This window comes from Clavelina lepadiformis, chromosome 1 (assembly GCF_947623445.1).
Source record: "Clavelina lepadiformis chromosome 1, kaClaLepa1.1, whole genome shotgun sequence".
NCBI lineage: Eukaryota > Metazoa > Chordata > Ascidiacea > Aplousobranchia > Clavelinidae > Clavelina > Clavelina lepadiformis.
In genome coordinates, this window is record NC_135240.1 from 24,762,340 (window position 1) to 24,776,149 (window position 13,810).

The following is a 13,810-nucleotide window of genomic DNA, read 5'->3' on the forward strand; positions in this document are numbered from 1 at the left end:
GAAAGTTGACCATTATTTTAATAATATGGGAAGTGTAATAACTACCGGTAATAATAACTAAACTTTTGCATAAACAGTCAAACACTGGATCTAATACTACAAAGCGGCAAGAAAATATCAAATGACCGCTGGATCGGCAGTACTGCACTAGCAAGAGTAAAATATGTAAAATTGAACCAAAGTCAACAAGTATCAAGTTGTATAGGGCGTTAAAAAGGGTCTAGTATACAAGTGCACAACCAGATGACGTCACAATTTGAGCAGCTGGGGTCTATAGTCAACAAAGGCATCCTGTGGTTGTGCATTTGTATACTAGACTCGTTAAAAATATTTGTGTCCATGGTACTTTTGCAGCCCTACATCAGGACATCAAAGCCAGAATAGGCAAAAGTTATGACGTAATACATCCTTAATACTAAATCCTGATATAAAAGTAAAGAAAATCCCAATTGGTAAAGGAATAACTCACACCAGTTATAAAAGTTTTACATTTAGTAAATACGTTCACCATACAAAGTGAAACACTGTTCCGTATTTATATCCCTACAATCTCCTGGTAAATATACTACATAAACTGACATCATCCAAAAACACTTTAACCTCCACTATAGGCATCTTTGCTAATCGTTACAACGAACGGAAACACTCCATTCAATGATTAAATGCGACATCCAGACTAAACGTAGCTACAATTGTGACGTCAAATGGGTCGACGAAGCATGACCCTCTTTACAACGCCGTAAAAGACATAAGATGTTTGAATTTAAAACTGGTTTGAAACTGAATTTACAACCAAGTTTTTAATGAACCTGCAAAACGCTTAGTTATTCTTTATTGTTTTTCAAAAATTATTGAATGAATGTTTTCATTTCGGAATTCATTAAAGAGCAATTAGTTAGGCAGCGCTAATTTGGCAGAACTGTTGTTGGCGTTTGCCACAGGAAACTTTGGCGTGAGCTTCATGCGGCGTTCGTAACATGCATGCGCGTGTTGTTGTTGTTGTTGCCTGCATAGAATTGGAAGATTTCAGATGTTTAACCCCTTATCGCTAGATTGCCTGATCTTTCTGTCGTTGAACGAGGAAAAGACTGCTTTTGCACCCCTACAAGCAATAAACGATACGAATGCAACAACTTCAGTGAAGTTTGAGGTTTGGTAGCCCAGTCGTTTTGTACCTATTGAGGATTCGGCGATTTGAGGGGTCTCTCCAACTTGAGATGAAGGGAAGAAGTTATGAGATAATAGAAAAGACATTATTATAATTTCTACTCGATCAGAAGTGAGACTGTTATTGTATAAGAGTACAAAATTCAAGCAGACCCCTTATCCATCTTATCACGCATCTAATCTGTGTACAGTCAGACAGTAGTTCACCATAATCTTGAAGGCGGTGAATAAGATTTTAATTCCGGTTGTCTTATATCAGCAGCAGATAGTTGTTTTAGGCATTGCAGCTGTTTGGCTACATGCAATGATATGAATAATAGGCTACATTCATTTATCTTACAATGTTTGGTTGTCTGAAAGTATGACATTGTGATGGTCAAGTTGCTGATTTGAAATGTCGCTATTTGTGAGATTGCTGGAGAAAAGTATGTTTAAACATGCGATGACGTCACACAAATTTATGCAAGCTCCAAAAGCCTGGTGTAACAATGCGAGGTCTCTCAGTTGTAGTAATCCTGCAAGTTATGGAGCAGCGAAACGGAACTTATTTATGACCAATCTTAAGCCTTGGTTGAAGCTCACTTCCATAGCAAATCTTCATACTTCACATTGTTGTAACAATAAACCAACCAAACAATTTAAAAAGCCAGTTAAAGATGTTCCTATTCTATCATCTTTTTATGAAAAACGAAGCCAATTTGAAGATAAAGTTGAAAACTTTTTTCAACGTTACACTGCTAAGACATTTGTTGACATGGCACCAGAACATATAAAGCCTTATCTGCAGTTAAACAGGTTAGATAAACCAATTGGAACATTATTGCTTTACTTTCCATGCGTTTACAGCATTTGCCTCGCAACTCCATCTGGGGAATTACCAAGTTTATATTATCTGGGTATGTTAAGAAACTTTTTATGTTGCTATGTATCATTAGATAAGTGCAGGTGATGAAAACGTGTAAAATTTGATTCTTGAATTGTTATCGTCCTCAGGGTTGTTTGGCATCGGCGCTATGCTTATGCGTGGATCCGGTTGTATCATAAATGATTTGTGGGATCGTGACCTTGACAAGCATGTGGAAAGAACTAAAGATAGGCCAATTGCATCTAGAAAAATAAGTGGAAACGACGCTCTGAAAGCTCTTGCGGTTCAGCTTACACTGTCTCTGGGCATACTTTTGTCACTTAATTCTACTTGGTAATAACTCTGCTTGCAATTTCACGCAAGTAAATTTTGTAGCATTTCGTTGAGAACAACCTTTTAGTAGTCTGGTGTATGTTATTAAAATCTAAATTAACTTACTTACATCTTCCAGTATCATGATTGGTTTCGCATCGATGATCCTAGTTGTTCTCTATCCACTTGCAAAGCGATTTATGTCTACTCCCCAAGCAGTTTTGGGCTTGACCTTCAACATAGGAGCAATCATGGGGTTCCCTGCTGTAACTGGTTACATTGACTGGACAATAGTTGGACCTTTGTACATCAGCTGTTTTTTTTGGACAATGTACTATGATACCATTTATGGATTCCAGGTAGCAGTGGTTTCAATTTATATATTTCTGTGCATATTTTATCTTACACAACAAATCCCTGTTTATAGGATGTTTTGGATGATCCAAAAGCAGGTATTAAGTCGGTGCCTCTCTTGTTCATGAAAGATAGTGCCGATGAATTAAAAGAAAAGGCTTTACCGGACCGGTGAGATAGCATAGCTTTTAGACCTTGTGTATTAAGACTGTGTTACATATCCTCTTTCACTTTTAAAGACTGGAGGAGTTAAAGCAACAGCAGCATAGAATCATTACATTTCTATCAACTGCAGCCATCATGCATTTTGTCTTCATTTATGTTGCCGGCTTACCAAGATTCCTTGATGGACCATTTATCCTTGCGCTTATTATAAGTGGGGTAAAGTATGCAGAACAGGTAATACCTACCATCCTTGCATGATGTAGTTACATGTGTCTATGTGTAGTGAGAGCTTATTGAAATGGTAAAGACTTCATTATATCATTTTTAGTATTGACATACATATAAAAAGTTCAGATCAGCATTTATTGGGTTTTCATTTCCTTTCAGCTTTACTTTCTAAATGTAGCCAGTCGTGCATCATGTTGGGCTGCCTTTGACATGAACCGATGGTTTGGCGTAATACTTTCACTTGGAATTATCACAGCCATCTGGCTGCAGCCGAAAAGAAAGAAAGTTCAACCCGAAAACAGTGCGAATTAACAATTATAACAACGTTTATTAAATAAATTTAGCTGTGAGTAACATCTGATACAAAAATAAAAAACAACATACAAAAATAAAACTTTGAATGCAAGAACTTACAGAGATTTGTTCTTTTGGTGGGAATGTTTACAGAGACACCATGAGGAAAGCAGAAAAGGCTATGGTAAAGTTATCACATGTAATATAGTTGCACTGAGGACGGCAGAAAAAATACAAAAGACCTGGATGTGCGTTGAGCTTGTTGGTTACCAAAAAGTAACACTTGCAAGTGCTTTTAAATGATTCAACACTGCTACCTTTGTTCGTTAATTAGAGTTGCTACATTTTAGCTGGCATTATAGTCTGGTATTTTTCGCCGCTTTGCACTTTTCATTGAATTCAACATTGCGTTGTGGTTTCGTGGCGACGCCTCAAAGTGAACTCCGTTGTTTGAAGAAATATGCAAATCTGCGTTAAGTTGATCCTCCAGTGAATAGTCTGATAAGAAGTTTGAATTAAATGCACTTTGCCAAACATCAACCAACATAAAACTTCTTGTCTGGCGGAGAAAACCATACGTTCTGAATGTAGCATGCTTGATAATTTGTCTACAAAACTTACACAGCAAAGGTCATACCTAAGTTTTTTTTGTCAGTTCTGGGTAGATGTGAATTGCTGTTCCTTGCATGGCTTAATCTGGATTCTGTTGGACCACTTTGGTAATTTGTTAACTGCAAATTGTTCTGCAAAAAGTATGCGTTCAGAAATATGCCTACTGCATACTTTTTATAATGAGCACTCTTACCCTCAGACAACCTTATACAGAAAATCATGAGTTTAGACTTCTTCACCCTTACAAACGTGATAATAAAAAGCATCTATTGACAAAATTGCTCACAGACCTGGTTGATGTATGGAAATTGTTGATTCGGATACGTGGGCTGGTGTTGTGGCATTGTATCGCAAATGTGGACAGGAGTTTGCATCAATTTACGATAGCTTTTGGACGGATTTCCCACTCCAGCAACACTTTTTTTCCCTCTAGTGGAGGAGTTTTGCTGCACTTCATTTGCCCTGAAGTAAGCGAGTAAGACAAACCTTAAAAGTTTATCAATTAAATTACTGATACCATGACATGTATATTGAATTTTGATGACAAAGAAACAGGCTTTCTTTAAAATGCTAAAACGTTTCAAGATATAATGTCAATGTGCTCATTGAGAGCTCTGTGACACTCAACTATATCAGTCTTCACACCTGTTATCCCATAAGGCAATATGCTGTTTAACTATTCCAGAATTTTGAAAGCTTGCCCGGTCATCAAGTACATTGCTCACCTAAATATCAATAAACGTTTGAGCAAAAAAATGCATATACATTGTTAAGATAGATATCGTCAAGCACCTACAACCACGATATTGACATGAAATCAAAGCCTTAATCCTTACGCATTTACAGTAAGTCAATTTCACTCCTGTTTTTTAACACGTTCTGTCCCCATAAGTAGTAAATATGCGCATCGCCTAGTTAGTTCTACCTTGCATTGAATTTGAGTACAGTTACTAAACTTGAAACGGCTGTAAATAAATGCTTTGATCTGCTTTTAGTCTTAGCAGAACTTTCTTTGTTAATACACGAGCTTTTGCATACTTTTGTTTGTTTCGTCAGACTTAAGCCAGCACAAAAACAAATTGAAGTAACTGAGCTAAGATCTGCTTGCTAACAAATTAGTGATGTTATTCGTAAATTAATAAATTACATCAAAAGCACAAATGTGTTCCTCACATCCGAGAAAACTGGAAGGAATGAGATTGAGTGAAACAAAAGATAAAAAATGTAATTTTCAATACTTTATTTTTTCTTCCCTTTTTCTTTTTTGGCATAATGCCAGGAATGGTGCTTTTACTCGCTGTGATAGCAGGCTCTCTCCGAGAAGATTCACTAAAATAGACAAAAATACACAGAGTTTATCGACAAACTGTGCTTGAAGAACTCCAATATTTTACCTATTATCGTAAGGACTTGATTCCTCTCCATGCAGATGATGGAGTCGGGAGTAGGCCCTTGCAACAAACGAAGTTCCCAGAGATGATTTGTCATTATCAAGCATGGAATCTTCCAAGTAAAATACTTAATCAATCAACACATCTCTTACAATCAGTACTAAATTTCAAGCCTTAATTTCAACATACTTTGAACTGAAGTAGTACCTTAAAGTAATATACCATAAAAACTTGAAGGTTTACCATTGTAGTGGCTTTTCGCTCTTTTTTCCTTCGCCTTTTTTCCTTCCTTTGGTGTCCTAGGAGTAGAAGATTGCTGGCCGTGCAGATTGCCTGCTAAGGTGCTCGACAGGCCAGTCAGGTCGGAGTGTTGCTGTGCGTGATAGTGATGGCCGCCTTCGACAAGAGTTGACATGGATGCTTGCGGAAGGTGGCTGTTGGTGCCGTCGCTTCCATGGTAACGATGATGCACTCCGCTTCCAGTACTTGATGAGGAATGATTTGAGTCGAGAGATTCGTGCCTTTGCAGCTCTGTGAAGAAAAATCGTTGATTGTGATAAAGCTGACTTTTATGCTTTTTTTCAATGTAAAATGTGTCTTTAAAGTTTATCACTTGATAGTTTTGATTTGTCAGGATCGATCTTCTTTCTGAGAAAGCTTGATTTTATTCGTTTTAGTTCTTTTTTATAATCGGAAAGTTCTGTAAACCGGTTCTGTGGTCATACATAAAAAGTTAGAAAACACCAGTTTTAAACTGAATCCAATATACCAAACGCCATACAACATTTTAAATAGACCGACAAACAACTTGCAAGCTGTAACATCTTGCCTTTTGATGGGAACTTTCTTCAACTGGTATTGATGTCATAAAGCTTTTCACGCTGTTCACCACCCCTTTGGTGGTGCTCTGCTGGCTGGGATAATCATTGTTTTCCTTCATGGGATTTAACTTGTCTTCTTTGGAATGTTTCTCTTTCAGTGATGTTTTCGATTTGCCCAAAAAGTTAGACTTGGAACTCTGCGTACCATGCTAATGTTCATCAAGCAGAATTATACAAATATATTAAAAACTGCGGTGCTAAGTAGAATGAGAAGAAACGAATTTCAGCTATTCATTACGGACTATAAAAATATTACTATGAGGTAGTCGAGTGGAAGAAATCATTACCTTGACAGTAGATGAAGGTAAATCCTTGCTCTCAGATGTCTTTTTCATCTGGTCAAATTGACCACCTACACCACAAAATTCATTACTCACTCGCAGCTAATCTACTGGCTAAATGCTAACTTATCATTTGGTTAGGGTTGAAATTAGTTTTGTAGCACCAAACTGTTTCAATCAACACAACTAAAACAATTTTCATTAAACGATATGTTCACTAATTTTACAGGCTTTGACTTTCAGTGAAAATGGCCGTAGTCACGATAGTATGTTGTCGGGCACTGTACTCTCGAGATCAAAGACTAGGCAAGACCAAAGCATCTTAGTCTTGCTGTCATAGTTTTGAATATTTTTACATTTGCTTTAATTGCAAAGATTTTTTGGAAATATCTGTTTTTTTGTTTTACCTCTAAAATTAATTGTTGGCATCTGTAGGGTAGCGGCAATGGCAGCTCTTATGTTGTTTTCTGTCATCAGCGGAGTTTTACTTTTGTTCAATTGAGTGCTTGCATCGTGTTTTTGGAAAAAGTCGCTAAATCTTCCACAACCTGCATCTCGTGGTGAATGATAAAAATCTTCTTGAGGAGACAGATCTGAATCTGGATGCAGTTTTCCCATGTTTTGATGGGCCAGGGAAGACTTGCATTCTCTGTAAAGATTCTCTTTATTGTCCAATTTCTTGCTGTTATTTCGTTTTAAGAAGACGTTATCATCTTCCTCGCTGATATCCTCAGCGAAATTAGGTTTCAGGATGCTCTTTTTCAAAAACCAACTGCTGTCCTCAGCATCATCCTCAGGCGACGAGGAGCAGTTTTTAAAGGTGATCTTTTTTGAAGCATTTCCTTCATCAAGGACCTCAGTAACATTGTGACTTCTTCCGTCTCCAACATCTCCAGAAAAATCATCCCCTGGATAGGGATTGCGAAGATTGTTGCCGACTGGTGTTGTGGCTTGAGCCCATTTCAAACTGTTCAATTTGTGATTCACACTTTTTGACGTCTCATTATCAGCATCAGAAGAAGAATTCAGACTTTTTGTATAAAATGAGCCGTTCTGGTCCGCAGCAGCATTGTCCAAGATACTACTGTCACTGCCATAGGAATATGCATTGGCCGGATCAGGCAGAGCTATATCACTGTTGCTCTTTTGAGCTTCTGACTTTGTATCACCCTGAGCTTTCAACATATGAAGAAGTTTGGCACTCTTCTTGTTTTTTCTGCTCAAAACTCCATTCTTATTTAAATCAGCTTGCTGCTTCTGCTTATTATTAGGCTGGTAGGTAAGCAGGTCCACATTAGAGGGTACTTCAGAAATATTTAAGGTGTCTAAGTCGTCCAAGTTTTTATTTTTCCTTGATAGACCTGCAGCAATATACAAACAGAAATAGTAAACAAACAATAAGTGGAAGATGAATGGCATTTTTGAACTACATTGTTTCTTGAAAACAGGCCATGCAGATGAATTATAAATCAATCAATCATCAGTGTCATGCTGACATGGCATGACAAAAAGTTCGCATAAACATAGATTACATTAAAAATTACTGTAACAAACATGAACCTACTTTTAGCAGACTGTGCTTTGGCAAGTTTAGAAGTTTCCTTGAAAAAATCCAGATTTTTGTCTTTGAGCCCTTCAATCTAAAGAAGATATTGCTGTGATCGTTTGACTAATTCCAGAAATAATTACTAACATATATCACCAGCATACAGCTTTTAAAACAAACCTTAAATATTATACCAATTGTTATAATAATTATGCAAACTGCTTTGTATGATTTAAGATCTGAAATCATCACTCGATCAGAAATGCAAGTACTCTGATGTTCTGTGCTGCTTCACCTGAAACGCAGGGTGCTCAAGACCTTGGGCAGTTGTAAAACGTTTCTTTGGGTCCATAGTGAGGGTTTTTGCCATGAAGTCCAACATTATCCCATTTATTATACCGCAATACCGTTGCTCAAGCGACTCTGATGTCGCAGTCACAGGAAACTGTTGAAAAATAAAAGGTGGTCTCCAGAAAAAAATAGTTATGAAAAATTTGAAAATAACAGAAGCACAAAGCAGCAAGTGACACTAGTTAATAGTTAGTTAATAAATTGATAGATATCACTTCAGAGATGATGAAGTGACAACCATCCACCTTTAATCCTCGAAATCTATGGGCAGTGAACATGGCCTTCATCTGATCAGGAGGCGGGGCTCCCAACATCTTCTGGATGGTGAAGAGTTGATCTATCTCACTTTCTCCGGGGAAGAGCGGTTGACCATCACTGAGCTCCCCCAAAATGCAGCCAATTGACCAAACATCAACGCCCTTGTCATATCTTAAACTAAGAAAAGACATAAATGTTCCACCAAACAATCTAAAATATTTAATTACAATTGTCCTGAAATAATTTAAATTAGAACTAAGGATTTTTTTCTAGCCCTATTACTAAAATAAACTTGCTTTGAGAATAACACCTACAAAAGAAAAATAAACAATAAATTTACAACCAAATATATTTGTCAATAAATAGACATATTATTACCCCAAGAGAAGTTCTGGTGAGCGGTACCACCTAGTGGCAACATAATCAGTATATGTTGAACGATTTGTCATCGAAACTTGTCGAGCAAATCCAAAATCACATAACTTAAGCACTCCATCGTTACTGATAAGAAGGTTTTCAGGTTTTATGTCTCGATGAATGACGTTGTTTGCATGACACCAGTGTACGGCTTTCAGCAGCTGATAAATGTAGCTCCTACAAAGGTAAAAAATGAGGATTAACAATAACTTACATCAATGTGATTAGACCAAAGCAGTAATCAATTCGTAATTCATGCTTTCTATGCTCAGCTCCTGCCTATTAAACTGAAAAAGAACCTTTCAACATTAGAGATGAAGAGGCACTTCTAAAAAAGTTAACGAGAGCTTGATCAGGAAAACAGGCAGCGCTAGAGCAATATGCTACTGATAAGCTCTACCAAATAAGTGCAACAAACAGAAAAAAGTTGTAAAATACAATCAAATGCATTGTATCATCCAGTATCAAAATTGTATAGGTGAAACCAAAGTGAATAATAGAAGAAAAACATAAGATTTCTCACAGCAAAAGAAAATTTTTTTAAAAAATGATTCCATATTCTCATGAAACAACCAAATAAAAATGACACCAATATGATAAGAAACTTTCCATAAATGATTCAATAACTCGTGTTCAACACAAAGTCCACTGCCATTACAACTGGATAAGATTTGAGTGTGTATGAAAATTTACGATCTAGTATAAAATCACTGAGTAGCAAGGCAACTGCGTTTATAAAAACAAAACTGCGTCATTTACTTTCTGTTCTAAGAAAAGCAAACTTAAAACTTCTATGGACATGACACGAGTAAACAGAAACGAACAATTTACACTACACTGAGTATATTTGCATTGACGCAGTTTACAACCAAGCCCATTGATTCATTGGAAAGCAAATATATTTAAGCCACAAACCAATCACAGTAGATATTTACCCAATCTACGTTTATCTCCATTATCTTAAATCTTATAAGCAAAATGTCGGAAAACTACCGGACAATTGTGTATAATGGACAAATAACTCCCATCTTCTTGTAAGCATTATTTACTTCTATTATTTATAATGTATTTTGTAAATTGAAAGTGTTTTGTGTCAAATGTTAAGAACAAACCATGTTAGATACAAGTCAGTAACTATGGCAGTGGCATAATATTCAAAATTGCAGCATTTCACCAAGCTGACAAATCAGTCATGTAAAAGCGAGCAGACATAATTTCATGCTTGTCTTAATTCATTCACCTTGCTCTCTCTTGAGACACACCATTAGGTCTCTCCTCCAAAACTTCAAGCATATTCTGTAAGACAAGTACACTTAGTTGACCATTACAACATCATTAACAAGACAGGTTCATTAAGCACTCGTCAAGATTAGCAAAATGTATCGCACAAATGCTTGACGTGTTTCACATTGTAGGTTTAGAATCTTGAATTGCTCACTCTGTTCACAAAGCAACTATTGTTTATTTTAAGCTGGCTTATTTGGAAACTATATAATGACGTAAAGTTTACAACAAGTTTTTAAGTTAGCATTACCGGTATTTGCATATTTATAACTGACATAACATCATCACATAGACATCATCATACCATCGTAAAATGCGTTATATATACCAAAGTAAATATAACAATATAACTGACAAAGAAAAGATAAACAAACCTTTTCCACATATTCAAATACAAGAAAGAGCTTGCCACGACGTCTAAATGCCTCTTTCAACTCAACAATATTTTCCTGCTTAAGGGATTTGAGCATCTTGAGCTCACGCAGAGTGGTCTTCTGAACATCTTCGTTGTCTAAATAAAGCATATTATTTGCACACAGTTGTTCATTAGTTAATTATTTTTAAAGATTTCATTTAAATAATAAACAAGAGTTTTGCACACGACAAATTGCTATCGGGTGTTCATAGGTTAGTTCATCGCAGCTGGTTTTCAAAAATAACTGATTTCACTTTTAAGCAGTAGGTGCAAACCGTGTTTTTTTAGATTCATTATTTATGAGTAGAAGACAGATTGAAAGATAATTATGAATTTGACATGTACTACCACAAGATACGACACGCACTATTCATGGTTTAACATGCATACCTTCTTTATCTTTGAATTTTTTAATTGCCACAAGAGCTTGCGTTTCCTGCAAGGAAAAGGTTGAATATAAATATTTGGAAAAGATACAGTAATTAACGTTTGGGAAAACATTCTAAACATACTACAGAGAAATCCAAAGACTTGTTGATAGTAAATCCTAAGCTTCAATGCACTCAATAATTTGAAATGTGGACAATTGTACTTTATACACCACAGCAAAATCTGTAATCCAAGTGATCCAGTGATTCATTTCAAATAATATCATATAGAGTTTTCAAACAGACTTTTTAAGTAAAGGCAACAAAGGAATAATATATAAGTTAAGGCGACTATATTATTCCAACTGTGATAATAAAAGAATATTGAGCAATGTGTGTTGTGTTCACAAAGCGCTGTCTTCCATTCAGAAAGGCAACTGATCGAACAAAAGAAACAAAACCAGACAGAAGGGGAGTGAGCAAATAAAGCAAGTCAACTGTACCCTTGTGTACTTTGACAAAAGTAAATAGCTCAAATAGTTATAGTTACATTCCTACCGTGAAGTAAAATTATATGCCTAAGAGCCATTGAAAATCTATATTTAAAAGCCACTTCAAACAAGCAAAAGCTTCTTTTATGGAAAATTTAACTTCCCACAAAGAGTTGCTAATATTTTTACTTAGCAACTAAAAGAATGAGCTGTTAAAACACCAATATATAATTATATGTAAAATGAAATGTTGAGTTAAAAGCAATTTATAATGTATAAATAAATGCATGCATTGAAAACAAAACGAATAAAAAAAATAACCTTTTGAAAGGAACAATGTAAGGATAACACACGTCAAGCTACAAGCAAAAGTACAGACATATTTAAAATAATTATATATATATATATATATACACATTTCCTTTTAGTGTAACCTTGTAGTAAATAGTGTTTGCAGTCGAATAAATCCTGCTTGCCATTGTCAATTTGCTTAAAAAATAATTGCAAAGAAATAGCATGTTAACACAATTCATGAAACTCTTTTTACATACCTTATGCTTGCATTTCAACACAACACCATACGCTCCTGCATAAAACAAAATGTATATGTATCTGTGCAATGTGAAATGAAATATGACTTTAAGTATTACAAAGAGTAATGCAAAAATGCATTATCACTTAACTTTAACAAAGTCTTTAAATGTCAAAGATTGACAAAAAGATTAACCACCATTGGTCAGTGTGACAGCGTTATATGAGTACACAATTCCAGGGTTGTAACGAGCCAACCATAACCATATATAACTCAAGTCTTTAACATGTAAGATTCTTTACACAGTCTGCAGAATACACATCAAGAAAGAAAATACAACATAATTATGCATGATTCATCCATACTAACCTTCTCCAACAATTCCCAATACATCGTACTTGTTCATTTGGAAAGACAATACACCTCTCTGATTTTGCTTTTGAAAGTCTACATCTCACACTTGAGTATCAGCAGAAATTAAGACAGTAAAACATCCTAAATTATGCACCTATTTTGCTGTCAAAAAATACTGCGTACGTGAAAGCAAAATAAGCCATAATGGTATTTTTTCATTAACTACAGACACAAGCTAAACTACTTTTGTTTATCAAAAATAATATATAAAAAAAATAAAACTTTCGGTGTACCAAAGTAAGAAATTTGGTAGTTCTTAATTAATTCTAAACAGACAAATATGCAAGGACTCTTTGTACCTTTACACACTTCATCAATTAACGCTGTAAAATATCTACACTGTATAATTTAGCATTTTACAAAATGAGAAAACTGAGCAAGTCCAACTACTATTTATGCAAACTGAGAGTGTACAGGGTATCTTAGTCTCTGGGCCATAGACCCTCACATTTTTCACTTTCCATTACAAACTATATCTGCTACAAAATGATTAAGAATGTGCTACATTTTTCCACTAGAATCATAACTTTAGTCTGAACTACGAATATTTCTGGAAACTAACAACAAACATTATTATTTGGTCATACTTCATACTTGTCTTGTTTTTTAAAACCATTTACGTAAAATATTCGGCTTATATGTTGATCAATCTCGTGCATGCAAGTGCCACACTTTCCATTATAACAGCAGGCTAGCAGCGTAGTCTGGAGTTGTAGAAAAGTTATCTTGCATATCAATCTTATAGCCATGGATGTGGAATAAATTCAGCATGTGCTCCTCCAATACTTGCAAGTAGAGATCAACGTTCAATTCTTTGTTAAACACCTTAGTTCAGCTATGGCTTAAGGGAGTTTTTCTGATAAAATGGGGAAGTCAGCCCATTACTTCTTGCCAAAAAACAAAAAATAGACGATAATCTTTCAAAAAATATTAAGGCTTGCCTTCAATCCTTCTTTGCAGACTGCAAAATGCACATGGTCACACTCACACCGATTTTGTTTGGCTAACTGATGTCAAATTGAGCTCTAGACTTAGGCTAACAGAAAGAATCCTTTATTTTAGAAATAAACTGTGGGTCTAGTATGCAAGTGCGCAATCAGATGACGTCACAATTTGAGTATCTCAGGTCTAATATACAAAGGCATCCTGTGGTTGTGCACTTGTGTACCAGACCCTATGGCCTA

General features: G+C 35.6%; 2 protein-coding genes across 4 annotated transcripts; one reads left to right on the top strand and one right to left on the bottom strand.

Annotated features, from left to right (window-relative positions):
* The first annotated feature begins 1,039 nt into the window (after positions 1 to 1,039).
* On the top strand, positions 1,040 to 5,034 carry LOC143456360 (4-hydroxybenzoate polyprenyltransferase, mitochondrial-like). Of its 2 annotated transcripts, none has more exons than XM_076955164.1 (7): positions 1,040 to 2,063; positions 2,161 to 2,365; positions 2,484 to 2,703; positions 2,772 to 2,869; positions 2,938 to 3,097; positions 3,251 to 3,392; positions 3,539 to 5,034. In XM_076955164.1, the coding sequence occupies exons 1-7, from the start codon at positions 1,562 to 1,564 to the stop codon at positions 3,547 to 3,549; spliced, it is 1,338 nt and encodes a 445-aa protein (XP_076811279.1). In that variant the 5' UTR covers positions 1,040 to 1,561; the 3' UTR covers positions 3,550 to 5,034. The 2 variants fall into 2 exon arrangements, with proteins under 2 accessions (XP_076811279.1, XP_076811278.1); XM_076955163.1 differs by having other exon boundaries at positions 1,041 to 2,063; positions 3,251 to 3,437.
* LOC143456099 (uncharacterized) lies at positions 3,400 to 12,736 on the bottom strand. 2 transcript variants are annotated; one of them, XM_076955142.1, is made up of 20 exons: positions 12,582 to 12,736; positions 12,232 to 12,266; positions 11,212 to 11,257; positions 10,781 to 10,917; positions 10,363 to 10,418; positions 9,084 to 9,299; positions 8,693 to 8,882; positions 8,392 to 8,541; positions 8,115 to 8,190; positions 6,958 to 7,911; positions 6,557 to 6,621; positions 6,218 to 6,406; positions 6,002 to 6,101; positions 5,632 to 5,919; positions 5,392 to 5,500; positions 5,236 to 5,326; positions 4,643 to 4,722; positions 4,288 to 4,459; positions 4,023 to 4,128; positions 3,400 to 3,853 (listed from the first exon to the last, which is right to left on the bottom strand). In XM_076955142.1, the coding sequence occupies exons 1-20, from the start codon at positions 12,616 to 12,618 to the stop codon at positions 3,732 to 3,734; spliced, it is 3,219 nt and encodes a 1,072-aa protein (XP_076811257.1). In that variant the 5' UTR covers positions 12,619 to 12,736; the 3' UTR covers positions 3,400 to 3,731. The 2 variants fall into 2 exon arrangements, with proteins under 2 accessions (XP_076811257.1, XP_076811256.1); XM_076955141.1 differs by having other exon boundaries at positions 3,400 to 3,883.
* Between the last annotated feature and the right edge of the window lie 1,074 nt (positions 12,737 to 13,810).